General features: G+C 32.2%; 1 protein-coding gene across 2 annotated transcripts; it reads left to right on the plus strand.

Annotated features, from left to right (window-relative positions):
• Positions 1–823: 823 nt before the first annotated feature.
• LOC106335047 lies at positions 824–18,941 on the plus strand. 2 transcript variants are annotated; one of them, XM_013773468.1, is made up of 14 exons: positions 824–988; positions 1,094–1,169; positions 1,247–1,351; positions 1,422–1,519; positions 1,594–1,677; positions 1,742–1,902; positions 1,971–2,043; positions 2,129–2,174; positions 2,259–2,368; positions 2,452–2,616; positions 2,692–2,753; positions 2,820–3,135; positions 3,229–3,985; positions 18,913–18,941. In XM_013773468.1, the coding sequence occupies exons 1-14, from the start codon at positions 917–919 to the stop codon at positions 18,924–18,926; spliced, it is 2,139 nt and encodes a 712-aa protein (XP_013628922.1). In that variant the 5' UTR covers positions 824–916; the 3' UTR covers positions 18,927–18,941. The 2 variants fall into 2 exon arrangements, with proteins under 2 accessions (XP_013628922.1, XP_013628921.1); XM_013773467.1 differs by lacking the exon at positions 18,913–18,941 and having other exon boundaries at positions 3,229–4,291.
• The last annotated feature ends 1,014 nt before the right edge of the window (positions 18,942–19,955 follow it).

The raw sequence follows: 19,955 nt of genomic DNA on the forward strand, positions 1-19,955 counted from the left end.
GTTTTTTTTATCGAAAACGCTGATTTTTTCGGCGTCTGACGCGAGAACGCCGCATTTAGACGCAGACGCCAACGAAGGTACCTGCGGCAACCAAACGAACAACACTAATATCTGATGAAACTCACGGTATTTTTTTTTTTAAATTCAAAATGTCTTGCATGATTGTCTCTATGGAGATAACACTGAAGCTGCTGTTAGAGTTGCTGCGGTTGACCGCAATTTAGAGGTGATTCTTGATGTGCTTGTCAAACCAAATCAGAGATGTAGAAAAGATTTTATGGCTATTAAACGAGTGAAGTTTCAACGAGTGAAGAATAAACTCATAAAATAACCCTGAAAAGAGCCATCCTGGAAAGAGAGCCTATCGGAATGCTTTGCCCTTTTGCTATCTTCAATGTTTCTAAACGTGGTTGTATTAATGTTTTTCTTAACTTAGTTATTAGCTATTTAGTAACTAAAACCTTTATAACCTGTATACTATTACAAATTATGAAAAAGATTACAGATTTTAGATGCTTTATGAAGATTCATGTTTGATTGCAGAAAGATTATGGAATTTACACTTGACGGTTACTTTTTGGTACCCGAAATCCAGACATCAGTGACAGTGACAAAACATTAATGAATTTTTAATGGCGGCTTAAAATTTGAAAGTTTGAAACAGATAATTTTGGTTTAGCAATATAAAACCCAGAAAACCGGGGATGGAAATACAAAATTTCGGTTAAGAGATATAAGAGAAAACAATCAGGGTTGGTTATTACACGGAACCGGACTGAACTCTGGTTCGGTAGGTTAAAGTACAGACGGTCTGGATTAGACTTTGAAACCTAAAAAAATCATAACTCCGCCACCGAACCTGCAACCGATAGTGTTCTACTTGCGGCTTAAAGAGCCATGATGTGACGCCTATGCTATGTTGGGTCTAATTAAGCGTAGAGGAAACGCCTTCTTTCGTTCTCAAACCCTAGCCGCCATTTACTCCAAGGTGGGTCTCTATCTTCCTCTAACAGATTCTCTAGTTTGGTTTGTTAATCTCTCCGCGGCAATTGGTCGAACACTTCATCTGCGAGCTTCTTCTTCTGGTCTCTAGTTACAAAGGAGTAATTGCACGCTTGCTGAGGGAGTCATGGAGAAGTGTTCAGTTATTGATGAAGACATAAGTTCAGGTTCTGTTGTGTTTTTTCTTGATACTACTATACCTGGTTCAGACTGTAACATGTTGTCCCTTGTTTGTTCTTAACAGTTGATACATCAAAGTGGAAGAAGGTACGAGCAATTGACTGTGGGATTAGAAATTCAATGGTGCCAGAATCCTCTTTGAATGTTTTGAGACTCCTTAGACGTCAAGGTTTGTGTTCTCTATGTTTCTTGGTTGCTGCAATGAGAAGAAACCTGAACTGTTTGTGTTACTGTCTTAGGTTTCGATGCATATCTTGTGGGTGGATGTGTGAGGGATTTGATACTCCATAGACCGCCAAAAGACTATGATGTGATCACTACAGCTAATCTTAAACAGGTTATTCTTCTGTTAGTTTAGTACATTATGTTTTAGTTATTGCTTCACTCATCTCATTTTTTTTTTTGTTATAGATCCGGCGGTTGTTTCACCGTGCTCAGGTTGTTGGGAGACGGTTTCCTATTTGTCACGTGTGGATGAAAGGTTCGGTGATTGAGGTAAGCTTTCTGGTACTTTTTATTTTTTATTTTTCTCTATTCGTTGACATTTCTCGTTTTATAGGTGTCCAGCTTCAATACCGTGGCACAAAGTGACACTGAGCATGAAAATGATACGCGGGAGTCCAAAGAGAGTAGCAACCTATTCAAAATGTATTCTGGTTGGGATGCAAAAGACTGCAATCTCTGGAGGAATAGCTTGCAAAGGGATTTCACAGTTAACAGGTTTAGTTTCTGAAACATTGTAGCAAAGAGTATTGTTTTCTTACTTGTTGTTCTAAATCTGTGTGCAGTTTGTTCTTTGATCCTTTTGAGCTTAAAATTTATGACTACAACAATGGAATGGAAGACTTGAAGGATCTAAAGGTGACTTAAACTTTTTTTTTGCTTACTCCTATTTTATGTAAATCGTTTTTATGGTATTAACCATTGTTTTCTAATGCGAATGCAGCTACGTACACTCATCCCTGCACATGTGTCTTTCAGTGAAGATTGTGGTATGCGTTTATTTATTCTTCTCAAGAAGGCCTTGTGTCTGGACAAGGTACTTAAGTTTTGTGTCTAACCATTATGTCTATCAGCTAGAGTTCTCAGGGGGTTACGACTCTCAGCTCGATTGGGTCTATCGCTTTCAAAGGATATTAAGACTGCAATACCTGAATCTATATCTTCCGTTGCGAATTTGAACCCGGTATTTTGACTGCTCGAATCTATATCTTTACTTTTAGATAATATCTAGCTTGTGACCAAACCATGCTCTCTACCTTTGTTCAGGTTAGAATATTCATGGAAATGAATTACATGCTTGGATATGGAGCTGCTGCGCCTTCCATCCTTCTTCTCATGAAGTACAAGCTACTTCACGTTTTGCTTCCTTTTCAGGCAGCTTACCTGGAACAAGCTACTAAAACATCTCAACAAAGTTCCTTAATGCTAATGGTACGTGATTTTCGTTATTTGAGGAGCGTTTTTTTTCTAATGATCCATTTTTGACATCGTCTGAGTTTGATGCAGAAGTTATTCTCCAATATGGATAAATTAGTTTCCTGCAAGCAACCTGCCGACTCCAGACTATGGTGAGTTGTTTGTTTCTTTACTTCTACCTTCGATAAGCTCTGACTTTAATGTTTGTTTTGGAACAGGATTGCGTTGTTGGCTTTCCACATCGCACTAGTGCGTAACCCTCAGGAGGCTATTGTACTGCACGCTTTCGCCTCCCTTCTCTACCACAGAAACTGGAGGGAAGCTCTCAGATTCGCTAGAGAAAATGAAAACTCAGTAGCTGGATACGTCCCTGAGGTATCTAAAAAATCTTCGAGAAAGAGATCCAATGAAGATCTCGCGGAAGCAGTTTCAGAATTCGCATCTCTGTTGAGAGATACTCAATATGTTCTCACTGATATGGATTCTCTCCACGAAGCCCTATACCATTTCCCGTCTTTCAAACGCTCTGGTCTGGTATGTACACAGTGCATTATTGTTTCTTGTACCACAAGTAACCTAGCTAATGTCTTTTATTATCGTTGTAATTGATTGATGCGGTTTCTCTAGGTGTTTGTATCGAAGAACAAGGGGAAACAGCTAGCGGATTTGTTTACGGGAATGAGTGACGTGGAATCATATAAAAGCGGAAAACATGGTTTCTCTATTGACTATTGCTCACTTGGGAAAGGAGTTACATGCGAAGTAGGGTTTGTTCTTGGCAAAATCATTCTGGACACCATCATCGAACAGCCAACTCCGGTCGAGAAGAAACAGAGCGCCATAGATCAGATTGTTCCATCAGCTTGTATGGAGGAGAAGAAGGCTGAGTTGGCCATTTCTAAGGAGGATAACAAAGGTCTAGGCCAAGTCCATGACTCAAAGGCATCATCTGTTTTTAAGGCTAACCAAAAGATTTTGAAGAGGATGAGAGAAAACAGTGAGCACAAGAATGAGCAAGAGTCTGAGTTTTGTCCGGACTCGACCTTGTCTGGTCAAGCAAAGAATCAAGATCAGTCTGTAGTCCAAAAACCTAAGCGGCTTCGGCGTCACAAAGAAGCACTAGTCCCAGAGGCTCTGAAACAAAAGACTTCAAAGAGGTCAAAATCATATGAGCAAGAGACTGTGGAGAGTCTCTCTGGTCCACTGGTATCTGATCCGCCTAAGCAAAAGACTTCAAAGAACCGTTTGAAGGAGACGCAGAAAGTGGAATGCGGTGACATCTCTACGAAAGAGATTCAAGATGCAAAACTCGGCTTCGTATCTGACAAATCTATGAGCGATCTTCTAAAAGTTCTTGTGAAACCAAGTCAACAAGCGTCAAGCAACTCGTTACCATCATCGGAGAAGACAAAGAAACCAAGAAAACTCTCAAGTCTCTTCAGGTGAAGCTGTTCCCCATATGAAAAGTTGAGGGCTTAAAGCCATGTCGGAAACCTTCTCCAAAAGGTCTACATTCAGTGGCAGTCTCACTCCGCAATTTTTAACATGTGTACCATGTAAGCTTGAACCAATTAGTCTTTCATCTTGTTTTTGATTTTTTCGCCGTTAGATGATGTTGCATAATTTGTAAGGAACTAAATCATACGCTAATATAGAAGAAGTTATGATGATAAATCGAATTCTAAATTAAGGATGTTTTACTCTTTAGAAGTGATGTGAATACAGGCTTTAAACACGTAAGTTCATAAAAATTCTCGCAACTTATTGATATCAAAATCAAAGACAATGCAAAGAATACATGAACGTCTATCAGACAACTCCGAGTATACAAAGCTCCACCAGCGGCTGTCACACTGAAGGCAAATGAGTCAGGTCTTATTTTTGGATGTGTACTAAAACCCATATTATGAATTTGATAGTGTTTGTGTTTGTAAAATAGAAAAGAAGGAACTTGTGGGAGATAATATCTTTATAACAACAACGAGTTCACAAAAATTAATTATATTAATATCAAAAGAATTTACAAGCGAAGCGAAGACGGCCCAATAGTCTTAAGGGAATTTTGGCCCCAATACGGATCCGGGTTTGAATCCCGCTGGCCATCGTCGATTAAAATGGAGTGAAAAATGCGGGTCCTCTAGGATGTCTTCTGCGTAGGTGTACTTAGACGCTAGTTGGGTTCCATCCGGAGTGTCCGGATTACCTGGATTATAAAAAAAAATAATAATAATAATTTACAAGTGTTAATGAATACGAATAAGACTAAACTAGTGAAAACAAGGTATAAGTCCATGAATATCGCAACTGAGTCAAGGTCTGACTGTGAATATTGCAACTGACTAGGATACTCGTTGGCTCGATTTCACAAAGTAAAGTGTGACTGTTTTATTCCGTTATATGACATTGCTCGACTTCACAAAGTAAAGTGTGACTGTTTTATTCCGTTATATGACATTGCCTCTCTTCGAGGTTGATTCCGATCGATGCGACCAACGATCTCGACTTTTTGTGTACGATTTCTTTGGGTTTGGTCAAGATTTGGATCCAACAATTGTCCCTCCGTCCTTAATGGGCTTGTAGGATTTTTAAAGACAAATCTCTTCAAATAGTTCCTTTTGTGAAGGGATAACCACACCATGATTCTCTCTTATTTCTTTGGGGCATTATTCCCACTTGATTCAGGTATGATTCTTTGTTGGAAATCTTCTCGAGATTTTCAATCTTTGCATATGACTTCGAGGATAAAGCCCCTTGTTTGTCATATCTTTCTCTACTCTTCGCGATACTTCATGAACTATGCCTATTAGAAAAAGACCGAGCTTACGTGAGTCCAAAATGAACCGTAGCGCAGACGGTGTATAAAGATCAAATAGGATATGTTAATGGTTATGTCATTGACGCTCTGACCAAAGTTCTGAGAGAAGATACTTAATTTCCTCAAGCAGATAGTGTTAGTGTTAATTTTATTAGCTGCAAAGTTTTTTTACCAACTAGTGTCGGTGGCACGACACCCTCGAGTCCGGCTGGTTCTGACGAACGAGATCGTCCCCCTTAGAATGTCCTATTACTAAGGATCCGGATAGTGTCGCTTATATGGTGAGACATTTTAAATTAGTAGGAATCCTCTTTCGTCCCTCTGAACGTGATGCTTATATGAGAACGATGATTGCTCACACCAAGGTACATGGTTTTAATCATAGGCTCTCATTATATGTTCCTTTTTTTCTTAACTGAGGGAGATAAGTTTTCAGGCCATAGAGACGAATAATGAGTTTTTCGTGACGCTGGAGCAGCCCTTGAGGGATGTCCCCCGTGCTGCATAGCTCACTGAGGTAAAGAAGGTCGTTCACAAACTAAAAGGGAGTCTAAAAGTTGTTCAAGAGAAAGAGCGCAATTAGATAATCCGGTTGTCTGTAGTAGAAAATTTGGACAGCGGGTGGCTGTTCTTGAGGCTCAGCTCTGAGTTGTCAGGAATAAGAGAAAATCTTCCCTCGAGAGGGCCTCTATGCTGGAGGTGCAGATCGAGGGTTTGACCGCCAAGCGTGATGTGGATCTGCGTTCAGCCTCTTATGAAGCTAAGGAGGTCTTTGTCTCTAGTTACATAGGTTACTTGGCGCACTGAAAGAGAAACGAAAGAGAGAAAAGCTTGAATTCGATTGTGAGATTTACCTCCAAAGAGATTATTACTAGCATCGATCTTATGAAAGAGATTATGGATAATGTTAAAAGTAAAATAAAACTATGGAAGGTACAGTTGACCTCTCATATTTGTCTTTAGTTTTTTAAAATATTGTATAAGATGTTTTTCTTGTTTAGAGAAAATATAAAATTAAAAATTAAACTATCAACAAAAAAAGTAAAAAAAAGCATAAAATATAAAGAAAACATATATTGCAAATCTTAAATATTATATACCAACACAAAATAAAAGTAACAAATAAAAAATATAAATGTAAATATAGAAACAAATATAGATGATACATAACAGTTTCTCAGATTTATATGTAATTTTCTAAAATATATTATATTATATTAAATTTATAAAATATATATGTTAAACACATAAGAAAAAAGGATAATGCTTAAACCATATTGGACATCACGTCTAACTGTTTGCTAAGTTAAGTTAATACTAGATCTTGATCCGCGCGGATGTTATTTTCAGTTTTATTTGTATATATATATATATTTATTTTACATCATTAGTAGTATACATTTTTAATTTCAATCATATATTTAAATGTTTATATAACTAATTCAAATACAATAATTTATAGTTTACATGTTGTAAATAATCAATTGTTTAAAACCGTCACATGTATTTATTGTTTATTATTATATATTTATCTTATTGTATTTGCATTTAGTTATTACACAAATTAATATGTGCATTAAAAACAAATTTGAAAATTATTTTTTTATTTTAGTTTATGTTAAATTTTTACCTACCCTTCAAAACTGGATATCTTTTTAGTAATTTTTTTTACTTTTATTCATTTTACATAATATATTATTGTATATAAAAAAGTCTAAGATATGTTAATTTTATATATGTATTATATAGTCTGCTAATGTTAAGCCGTTTTGTCATCATATTATATTTTTAATATAAATAAAAATATTTTATGTTTATGAAAATAAAATTTATAAATTAATCATATTTAGTCCAATATAATAATTTATTTAAACATGATTGATTATGATTACAAAGTTGATAAAAGTAGGATATAATTTTAATTTTTATAAAAAATAATTGAATATATATTAATGCATATTAATTTTTCATTTCTAATTATGAAATTAGTGAAAATATATACACAAACTTTTTAAAAATTAAAATATTGTTAAAATATTTAGATCAACATAATAATTTTATTTTAATATGATTTATTGTGATTATATATTAGATAAAACATGATAGAATATTTATTATTTATTTTATAAACAATAACTGAATATATTAATGATAATAATATTTCAAAACTAAATACAAAATTAGTGAAAATATTTAGATATAATTTTTGAAAATTAAGATTTTGTTAAATCTTTTTAAACAGATATTTTCGAAAATTTTAATATATATTTATTTATTGATATTTTGAATGAAAAGATATCAAAAGATTTTATGATTAAAGTAGTTCAAAGATTCTATATATTATTAGTCTTATTAAAATACATTTAATAAATTTTCTTAAAGGTAGTCCAACTTAAAAATCACGCATGAATAAATTGTGACTTCTATTTTAATATAATTGATATAAAAATATATGACAGAGTGGATAGAGAGAGAAATTGTCTAATTTGTTTTTGGGAATTTACCGAATATGACTCAAAACTTGATTTTGATTGCAAAAGTATACCCAAAATTGAATCAAATGCAAAAGTAACCAAAAAGCTTTGTGAAATTACAGTCAACCCCTTGTTACCAAACCAAAAAACAGAACTCATTTTTACGAATATATCCCCGCTAAGTTTTCTCAGACTTCTGAGATTCTGTTAAGTCTTCTGAACGACGTCCACGGAAGTCGTCTAATATAGTTGATATTAAAAATAATTTATAAATTTTGTAAAAAATATTTTAATAAGCGAAAAATTAAAATCATGTAATTATAAACAGTTTTAGTGATATAAATTAAGTTATAATAAAATTGAATTGTTTTCAACATAGATGAATGAAAGTAGTGGACATGATATTCTTTGGTCTAGGGTTTGACAACATATGTTGTAATATTGTATGTATTCTTAGGGTTATATTTTGGAAAGCTTAAATGTTTTTTTGAAAATTAAAAATTTATCTACATGTGATTATTTCTGTGTATAGTAAACACATTTTAAGTTTAATTTGATTTTATGAAGTGTTAAGTTAGTTATAGTTTAGGGGTTATGTTTAGGGTCTAGATGACTAACATGTAAGTCTTCTGGAAAGTCTTCTAACTTTCGCTAAAAATATTTTAGTTTCTCGTTAAAAATATTGAAATCTTCTGGCCGACTTACAAGTATGTCGTCTAGTAAGTCTTCTGATCGAAAATATTTAATCTTATTAGAATTTTTGTCTCCATATAAATACAATTTTTACACATTCTCTCTCGTTCTCTCTCATCCTCTCAAATGGCAGCAACAAAAATGATATGTTTCTCATTCTAAAACTCTCCGACCTCTCTCTAATCTCTTTGAACTTATAAACACTAAACTTTATATAATTTATTGTTTTTGTCTCTTGTCTTTCTCACTAGCTTATCTTGTTTTGCAGGTTTTTCATCACATGGTTCTCATCTTCCACTCATTTAAAGGTAGATTTATTAATTTTAGATATGTATTTTTGTGTGTTCTATAAAGGTAGATCTATCTAATATTCCACTCATTTTCTCTGTTTTTAAGTCATTTGAACGTTTTTGGAGATGCAGATTTTTCATATCTGGATTTGGATATGCAGGTTTTTCAGATCTGGAAGACTTATGGGCTAGAAGACTTCCAGACGACTTCCAGGAAGTCTTCCAGACGACTTACAGGAAGTCTTCTGACGGAGTCTTCTCCCAAGTCTCCCTTTCATAATAGATCTGAGCGTTTTGGTAAGTTCTTATGTTGATTTTTCTTCATTTGGTAATATTTTTTTTCCCAAACTAAAACTCTCCAAATCCACTCTAATCTCTTTGACTTGAAAAGGCTAAACTTTAAATGAATTTTTCATTTTTGTCTCTTGTCTTTCTCACTAATCTATCTTTTTGTTGCAGCTTTTAATCAGATGGTTCTCATCTTCCACTTGGATATGTACTTTGTGTGTTCTATAAAAGTGTGTCTATCTAATTTTCCACTCATTTTCTCTGTTTTAAGCCATTTGAACGTTTTTTGATATGATATGCAGGTTTTACAGATCTGGGTTTGATATACATGTTTTTAAGATATGGATCAGACTTTGGAAGACCTATGGGAATTCTTCTCAAAAGTATTCTAAAATATAATGCGCCAGAAGACTTCCAGGAGCTCTTCCAGGCGACTTCCAGGAGCTCTTCCAGGCGACTTCCAGGAAGTCTTCCAAACAACTTCAAAGAAGTCTTCCAGACGACTTCCATGAAGTCTTTTGACGGGGTCTTCTTCCATATCATGTGGAGTCTAAGCTTGTCTTTGTAGAGGAATGATCTATAATAGTTTTGTTTGTGGTATGTTTTGTGATTTGCATGTGTACTCCTTTAGTTAGGGCTGGGCAAATAAGTGGAACCCGAAAATCCGAACCGAACCCGATCCGATAAAAATGAATCCGAACCGATCCGAACCCTACATAAATACCGAATGGATGTTGTTTGATAAACCCGAAAAACTGAGACCCGATTGGATAAAACCGAAATCCGATTGGGATCCCGAATGCCCATGCCTATCTTTAGTTGTGACTTTTTTTTTGTAAATTTGAAGAGATATTAATGAAAAAGTTTAGTAAATATGTTCATTTTCCACGATATTATCTTGCCAAAATTACTTGACATAATTGAAGTTATTGATACAACTTCAATAGCAAAAACCAATAGCACAAAAAATTAATCAAATTTATTACAACTAAGGGAGACGAATTCTTAAGAAAACTTAGTCAAAATCACAAAAGATAAAACATTACATAAGTTCAAAGTTAGAACACTTTCATTAGATACATAAGTAAAAAATATATCTTATGATCTGAGAAGACACATTAAACTATGTTACTTGATATTCTTGAACTTACTTAACACTTTTGAAAATTAAATAAACATATCTTAAAGTTACTTAACAAATTTACAAAAATTAACGTAGAAGACTTCCACGGAAGTTTTCTCAATTAGTTAGAAACTTTACTAAGCATGAATGTTGGTAACCTTATAAATATCACTAATTAAGTTATAAATTTCATTCAGTAGCCCCAAAATTGACTAATATACATGAATTAACAAAAAAAAATTAAAAAGTCTTTATAGTTTTAGAGAAAATGAATGTTTATTAAACATTGACGCAGATGACTTCCACAGACCTGGTAGACTTCTAGGAAGTCGTCCATTTAGGGTTAGTTTTGCAATTGATTTTTAACCTAGATAACTTACATGTAAGTCGTCCATCTTTGTTTGTTAAAAGAAAAAAATTGAGACGCCTTCCATGTAAGTCATCTAAGGAAAATGGGTTAGTTTTGTATTTGACCGGATTGTGTCAGAAATTTGATTTCAATTTGACTTTTCATTGACGACTTATGTGAAAATTAAAAAATCAATATTTTGTTATACCTAGACGACTTCTCAGGTTAGTTTTACAATTGAAAAAATAATACAAAAAAAAATTATTTTTTTCTAGACGACTTACACGGAAGTCGTCCGTCCGGCGACTTACATGGAAGTCTTCCAAGATAAGCAAGGTTTGACCAGAATCTCAGAATAAAATCATGGACGACTTCCGTGTAAGTCGTCTAGACAAAAATAATTTTTTTTTGTTTTATTTTTTCAATTGTAAAACTAACCTGAGAAGTCGTCTAGGTATAACAAAATATTGATTTTTTAATTTTCACATAAGTCGTCAATGAAAAGTCAAATTTTTGACACAATCCGGTCAAATGCAAAACTAACCTGTTTACCTTAGACGACTTACATGGAAGACGTCTCGATTTTTTTTTAACAAACAAAGATGGACGACTTCCATGTAAGTCGTCTAGAAAAACACATTTAAAAGTCAATTACAAAATTAACCTCTGCATTGACCAGAAGACTTCCATGTAAGTCATCTACAGCGGAAGTCGTCTGGATGAACAGATTTGGAAAAAAAACTAATTTCATTGTTTCAACTAGTGAGATAACTTGTTTAGCACACAAAAGTCTTCTCCAAGCACCCAGAATCTCAAACAAAAGTGACCCACCAAGAATCATAAGCTTCAATGGCTCTATGAACTATAAATTTTTTAGAATCAAAATCTTGGTTTTTTTTTATGGATATGGAAAGAAAGTAAAGAGATGTTGTTTTTGGTTCATAAGAATTGAGAAAGAAAGAGTGTAAATCGATTTTTAGGTGCATTAAGAGCTTCAAATTGGTTGTTCATGGTGGTTGGTGTATTGATGACAATGACAATATTGTGAATACTTGAGGAAGATGAGGGTGATAGAGTAAAATATGAATTTAAAAAAAAAAAAAAAAGTGATGGCATTTTCGTTAATAATCTGAACTTTGGGGATGAAAGAGGCAAGTCAAAGTTACAAAAAAAACATGGGTTAGTTTTGTGTTTGACTTCAAGTTTTGAGTCATATTTGCAAAAAACCTTTTTTTTTGTTAGACTTCTCTCATTTCTCTAATAGAGAGTTTTCTCTATTAAAAGGATGTGACTTTTTTTTTACTCAACATCAACTTTTCATTAACCAATTTGTGGATGCAAGATTACGACCTCACCAGATTTAACCTCACATGCAATATCGAAATCTAGTAACACCTAAGAACACTTAGAAGGATCCTATGCTACCCAGTTGAGTCGGCATTGTATTTTTCACCACTAAGAGAACAAAATCATCCCAACACTCAGAATGATCCGTCTCTTAAACCACCTAATTCTACCACTAAAAACTGAGTGCAAAACATGTTCTTAACCGTGAAAATCCTAGAATGAGAATCCCAATTATAGACCAAAGCAACTGGAAATAAATATTGAACTTATAAGCACGGCCAGTTGCGTCAACACTGACAGATGCATCTTCCCATTTAGGAGTATTCAGCAGCTAATGACAGAGGTTTTGAACCCGTGAAAGACGGGTTGAGGCAGTGGCTCCATCCACATTCAAGCTTGGACCTATAGGGCAGAAGGAGGAGCAATAGACTGGTCGGTCGAACCGTGATTTATTTATTTATCCAGTTACGAATTAGATTAAAATTGTATTTGAGTTAAGTTGAGAATTGGTTAAATAAATTCGCTAAAACTAGTGAGTCGGTTTAATTTTAAATTACAAAATAAAAATCTGTATATATATATATATTCTGTAAATCACATTATTTTAAATTTACTTAGCAAAACCACTAAACATGTTTTTCCCGATCAAAATTATTTCGACCTATTTTATTATTTAACGTTTTAATATACTTTTATATTATTTAACTATATTAATATATTCAAGAATTAATATTATTTTATTAATTACAGAATTATTCAATACCGTAAATATATATTGTCACCAATCAAACAATATTTTGCACCGCTATTTATTTAAAACCGTAGTTGTACAGTACCGCACTTTAATTTCGCATGAACCGTAATTGCACCGTACCGCACTTTAATTCTGCATGGCTTTTATTATCAAATCCGTCGTCACTATTTGGACCCTAAATGTTGAGAGCATGTGTTAGAACCGTTAAAGATGCTTTTAGGGTTTTGTGTTTTATAGAGAAATTTGAGAGTTTACTTATTATGTAGATTAGACTAGATCAGAGGGAGTGTCTATTCAGAGTGATTTGACTCTTTCTAATACTTGAAAAAACATATGGATGCCGACAAAAAATGTAAAGATGTTATAAAACCTTAAATGTCACAAAAAAAAACTTTAACTAATACAAACAAAAGTTATAACCAATGTACATGGGATTTGTTAAAACAAAAGTTAAAACAAAAGTTAAAAACTATATCAAATTTGGTTTGACTTTCAACGAAGGAATCCACGTGTAGCACGATAAAACATATTAATAACACATTCATATATCTACATATTGATAAATGATAGTAAGATAATCTAAGATAATATAATAAGATTTTGCTTAAAGCACGAATAATAAAAAATAAGTAATAATAATAATATCTGGTGTCAACTTCAAATACGTGGGATTCACATTATATTTCACAGTCGCTGTCCTTTCGACATTATCTTAAACCGTAAATGTGATCAAGTGGTATCGGATTTGGAGAGATGTTAAACTTTTCGAGGTCGAAACTTGTAAAAATTAAATTTACCCGATTGTGTGTTCATGTGACATGGATATTTAATTCTTACGAGTAACATGGTTTGTCTGACGCCGATAAACACATTTACGCATTTACATGATTAAAAAAAAGTATGCCCCCCTCACTAAGTCCTAGACACTTTCAACTAGGGGTGGACAAAAAATTCAAATCGAACCAATCCAAACCAAACCAACCGAAGTTAAACCGATCCAAACCAAACCGTATTCTTTACATAACCCAATTGGTTCATGTTTTACTCAACCCGAATGGTTTGGTTTGGTTTGGGTTCAAACCGAACCAAACCAATAATCCAATATATATATATATATATTTTAACATATTGTAAATTTTAGTTAAAGTTTCGTTTTCCATTTTTTCTTAACTTCCATATTTTTTTAAAAGAAAATCCAAATATGATTCAAATAATCCTAATACCTAAATATTGTATTGAAAACAAAACCTAAAAACTATAAGCATCTAAATCATAGTCATCTCGTTTCGTTCATCTTCTCTAATTTTCATTCTCTAAATTATGTAACAAAGTTATTATAGGATCAATAAAAACAAAAAGGTAGATGCAAATAGTCTTTTAGTTAATAGGTTTTGGAATGCTTACAAGTCTTTGTTACGCTAATTAAATTACAAATAGTCTGCTCTTTGCTTATTATGTATTTCTTCATTTGACGTGGTTAAGAGTTTTGTCATCGAGCTTTAAATTGTTTTTTGTTTCATAGATTTTTAAAGAACCAAACTAAATCTAAACCAAACCGAAACAAACTAAACCCAAACCGAACTCAAACCAAAACTACTTTGGTTTTAATTGGGTTGAGTTTTATAAACCCAAATTAAGCAAACCAAACCGAACCCGAAACTAAACCGATATGCCCACCCCTACTTTCAACACAAAAGATAAGCTTCTTTTAGTTTAACATTTGTGGTTTAATTATTGCATAAATTGATTGAAGTAGGTTTATTAAAAGATTAAATGTGGTACGCATTGAGTATTATATTGCCTCGAAGTTGGCGTGTGAGATCTACAATTAGACTTTTAACCCTAAAAGCCAAGACGTTCAACTATAAAAACACTCCTTACGAGTTGATAGTTTCTCATTCCTCTCCAGATCTAAAGTAACTAAGAAGAAAAAGAATGGCCAACATTTTTGTGAGGTCTAGTTATGTTCTTGCTATTCTATTTGCTATCCTCGTTGCAGTTTCTGGTAATTTACTAAGACTTCTTATTTTAAAGGTTCAAGTTATAAACATTGATATTTTCAAAAAAAAAAAAGTTATAAACATTGATTAAAGATTTTAGAACCTTATATTATTACCAAACAAACCCTCTGGTTAACAGGAAACAGATTGTATCCGAAGCCTCAGCTGAACGGTGAACAAGTTGGCCATTACATCCTCCAATCTGCCTTGTCGCTAAAAGGAGGTAGGCCAAAAACCTTCCATTAAATTTCTTTTACTTTTTTTTATGTTAACTTGAAGGAATTTGGATCAATCTCTAGTCATTGCTAATTCTTTATGATATGGGCACAATGAAACCAACTCTTTTGTGCTAAACTAGTAAAACATTAAATTCTTTGTACATTTTCTTAGTCTTCCATTACCAATGAATCATCTTTATTTCCCTTTCGATCAAAGAAAGACAAACAAATCCACTTAGTTATATGTATTTTAACAACAGCTTACTTCTATGATTCTCACCAGGATCACTACACGGTACATGTTCGTACTACCAATACGTTTATTACTGCAGCGATTGCGACAAACAGTGCAAACAGAATAACAGCAACTGGTGGGGACAGTGTAGTGCGTGGCCGATCCGTGATTGCTACTGCTATTGGAACTGTTGATAGCCAAATCATGATCATATATAAATATATATCTATTACTAAAGTTTGTGATAAGAATAACGACACGGAGAGTATTCGTCCGTATGTCAAATCCTCGTATGTGCTTGCTCTGTGTTTTTGATGCTTTTCTATTTTTCCATGTTTGATTAAGTATTCTGTACGTTTGTTTGTTTCTCTTGTGTTCGTCGTAATGCAGGGTTCTCGTTGATGTTTAATGAGTATCTTTATGCAAACAATTTTTTTTATAAATCTTTAATCGGTTATTACAGTTAAAATAAGAATGATCAAATGATATAATTTTTTCTGAGATAATTGTAGAAGAAACATAACACATTAATTCAGACTTGTCTATAGAAGAAATTTTAAAATATAAAACACACACTAATATTATTAATTAGAGGTAATAAATCGCCAAAAGAAACATATAAAAAATTATAGAAAATACATGATAAACTCTGAAATTTATCTCTAAAATCTTTAAAAAATATTAAAGATATTTTTTTATGTAGAAAAATACATATAAAAATGATTAAATTAGAAAAACAAGGAAAAATAAATAAAGTATAAAAGTATAGAGAACACTTGAATGAGTGAAAGTTTAAGATATTATATAAGGACAGAAAATAAAACTAGTGAACAACAAATAGATAAATAAATATATATAAATATATATATATATATATATATACATGACAGTTCCTCAAATTTATCTATAGAAAAATTTAAAATATTATATTAATTGTCAATAACCTTTATGGAAATATTCTGTATCAAAAACAATTATAAGAAACTAGATATGGGTGAATAAATACTTCACTTTTAATTATTTTAAAAATAATATTATTTGTAGTTAATTGAAACATATAAAACTATGAATTCTCTATATTATTTATATTGTTTAAGACAAATTAAAAATAACACAATTCAAAATATTAATGTTACACAACACCAATCAATATATATAATTGATAGTCAGCTAAATATTAAATTTGTTTACTTTAACATCTATGGTGTGACTTTAACCTCTTTTTCTATATATTATATATTATTAAAAAAAATTTAATATGTAATATTTTGTAAAATGCTATTGCCGGTATGTCTTAAAATTTTGAAGCTAATTCTTGATAATGCGGTGTATAATTGTAAAATCGAACTTGACAAATATAGACCAGCTTTTTAAAATTTTGACCTTAACTCTTGTTGATAGTCATTGCATAGAAAATTCGTATAGGAAACTATGATATTTTCAATTTGAAAGGATTGCAACTGTTGGTTTGAGGCTTACTCTGGTTTTAAAATTGTTTTTGCATATGTTGTTTTAAGATTGTTTTTATCATTTTATTATAGTTCTTACTGCAATCTTGCACATTAAAATTGAAGATGTCGATAAGAATTCCTTCACATAATTCATCTCCAAACTTTTCAAGAAGAGAATGATGCACACAACCTTGATTGTATTTTCCTATAATAAAAAAAAATTCTAATAAAAATTACAAAAGATTTTTTTTTTGAGAAAAATATTTACCTTTTGAAGTATGAGAAAATTCATTCCTATAAGTTCATTATTTTGATGACAAAAAGATTTAATTATTATTTTTCAAATTTCTTAACTTTTAATATTTTTAACTGATTTAGTGTTAAATAAACTTCTTAATTCATTGTTACCTTGATAATTCTTGATAACAAATTAAATAACATTATTTTACTTAAACCTCATGACAATCAAAATCATAACAATCGTTGTTGATTTTCAAATTATTATCTACTTGTATAACCGTAAAACTGTGTATAACCGACATTGATCAAACATTGTTAACGTAACATAATAAATTGATGTTGATATTGACTTACCTATGACAGCATAACTAATTTTATATCGTCTATAGGAACCAACATACACAAATGTTCTAATAGCCTACGCACAACAACATCATATTTTATGATAATTATGACAGTCTCTAGTAAGGATAATGGTAAAACAATTTAATTTAACTTTGAAATAATATTTTGATATTATCTTTGTTTAGGATTTAAAAAAAAATTACTATTAAATAATTCCTTTGTGTTATTATCTTATTAATTATGGTATATTTTAACACATGTCATCATCTTAAATTTTTAATTGCCATGTGTCACTTTCATGTTAATTAGCAACTTTGAATAACCATGCTTTATATAATAAGATATATATTTATAACACAGGAGAAAAGGAACGTAATTCAAAACCATATTGAACATCATATTTGCTAACTTAAGTTAATATATCAATTTTATTTGCCTTTTTATCAAAGGAATTTGTGTGTAGCACGAGTGAACACATATTAATAGCAAAACAGTAAAATCCAAATCAAAACAATATAATAACACTAGGTGATAACCCGCGCCTTGCGCGGGATGAGATTATTATTTTTGGTATTTATAAGATAAAAAGACATAAAGTCTGTTAAATGTGGACATCAGTTTGATTGTATGTTGGATTTTATTGTCTTTTACTCCGTTGAAATATAAGAACCATTCAAAAGTCTTATTTATTTTGGTTTGAAGAATTCACAAAAGATAAAACTGATAATACAATTTAAATCTATTGCCATAAACTAAGTTTTTGAAATTTATGCAAATCCTCTATTTATAATTAACTCAATCACGCATATTAGCAAAATAAGAAACCGTCATATAGTAAACTTGAAATAACCGAACTGAAGTGTGGTTTATCTTCTTTGATTTCAATAGACGTTCCAACTCGGAACCGACCGGTTCGATTCGGTAAACCCACGATCAGAAGTTCCAACTTGGAACTAATAACAGTCGCGTATGAATATAACTTTTTTTTGGTTTTTACGTGTCTCTCTTAGCCATTCATCTACAACAAACTGCACACCACAAGAAAAAAAAGGAAACTCTTCTAGTTTAGCTTGAAAACTGTGTGTTTATTGTATAGATTATGTACCGATTATCAACTCTGTTGCGGAATCTCCATGATCTCATAAGACTTCGACCCTTTTTGCCTTCGCATGCACCGCCTCCATTAATTTGTACGTGATAATAAAAAATAAACAATATGCTTAAAAGAACGTATGGTAGGTAAGAGTGTGGTGGCCAGCCATGCAAACGTCAAATTATTATCATTGGCAATGTAAAAATGTTATCATTTATGTTCATGAGCTTGACGAAAGAAAGGAAAGAAGAGTTCGTGAGCTGCAGTAGTTTGTAATAACGATAATTCTAAGCTTGACGAAACAATGGGAGAAGAGTTCTCTTTTTGACAGTAATAATCAACAGCTACGGACAAAGATGCAAAAGAAGTCGCCTCACAATCCCGATCTAATGAACATAAGCTTACAGGTTCTCTTCTCCTCTTCAAGACTTCAACAATGGACTAACAAATGCGTTGAATTTCTCACAGGTTCGGTCGAGAAACACAATTCTTTTCATCTCAGTTTGCATGACGCTTGACCACGACTAAAGTCTTCATCTCAAGAACCTCGCCGAGAATAACCTAGATGGATCGTCGTGTAGGCCATGCGAAGAAGGAAGAGGAGACTTAGGAAGAGGAGACTTCTATGTTCAGTAGACTAACGAATGTGTTGGATTTTTCTATTTTGTCTTAAAACATAGTTCTTTTCATCTCAGTTTGCAATTTATAATCCTTTTTGTCTATAAAAATTGTCATCACATGATGTCTGATGAGATATGTTGAAACCTCGAAGGTGTGAAGAAGATTACGAACTGTTTAGAAAGTGTTTCAATCATCAAAATAGTTTATAGTCAAAAGCTCGTTAAGAAGATCACACAAAAAAAACACCAAGATGCTCCAAAAGATGGAACATAAGAAAACAAATATGTGATAGTGTCTCTCTAAACGACACGTGTCAATATTGGTGTGAACGCATTAATTGCTATGCTCTTCTTTTAATATATAAGAGATTCTGCGTGTAGCACAAATAATTTTAATATTCATCTTCTATAAAATTATTTTTTAAATATTTTTTGCTGATTTATCCTGTTTTTCTTAATTTTAGGACGAGTTATTATTTAAAATATTTAAATATGTATATTTGTCATGATGTATTGGATAATTAATAAATAATATTTTTAATAATATTATTATTTTGGCACACAAAAAGTTATCATTATTAAAAAATTATCTTTATATATATATATATATATATATATATATATATATATGATATTTGGGATAACTAATAAATGGATATCAACAAATTCTAATGGTGTATAACCAATAATACAAACAAAAGTTAAAACAAATGTACACTACTACATCAAATTTTATTTGACTTTCAGCGAAGGATTCCGCGTGTAGCACGATGGAGGACGAGGAGGATCAAAGTAAATTGATGTATGCAAACATAGAGGCGTCACAAAATTCTTTCCAACGTGATTATAATGGTGATTACAGATGGAGAGGACGAGGTGGACGTTACTACGGCAGGGGAAGAGGTCGTGGAAGAACCTATAAAGAGTTTGACATGTCGAAAATTACTTGTTTTCGGTGTGACAAACTTGGACACTTCGCCTCTGCTTCCCCGGATCGTCTCCTCAAACTCCAAGAAGCA

Source organism: Brassica oleracea, chromosome C3 (assembly GCF_000695525.1).
Source record: "Brassica oleracea var. oleracea cultivar TO1000 chromosome C3, BOL, whole genome shotgun sequence".
NCBI classification, from domain to species: domain Eukaryota; kingdom Viridiplantae; phylum Streptophyta; class Magnoliopsida; order Brassicales; family Brassicaceae; genus Brassica; species Brassica oleracea.

Bases quoted from the DNA above. Each gene is read 5' to 3' on its own strand.
- LOC106335047 (XM_013773467.1), top strand. From the start codon at position 917: ATGTTGGGTCTAATTAAGCGTAGAGGAAACGCCTTCTTTCGTTCTCAA. The intron at 989-1,093 runs GTGGGTCTCTAT...TCTGGTCTCTAG, and splicing joins TAGCCGCCATTTACTCCAAG to TTACAAAGGAGTAATTGCAC. The intron at 2,175-2,258 runs GTATGCGTTTAT...TATGTCTATCAG, and splicing joins GTCTTTCAGTGAAGATTGTG to CTAGAGTTCTCAGGGGGTTA.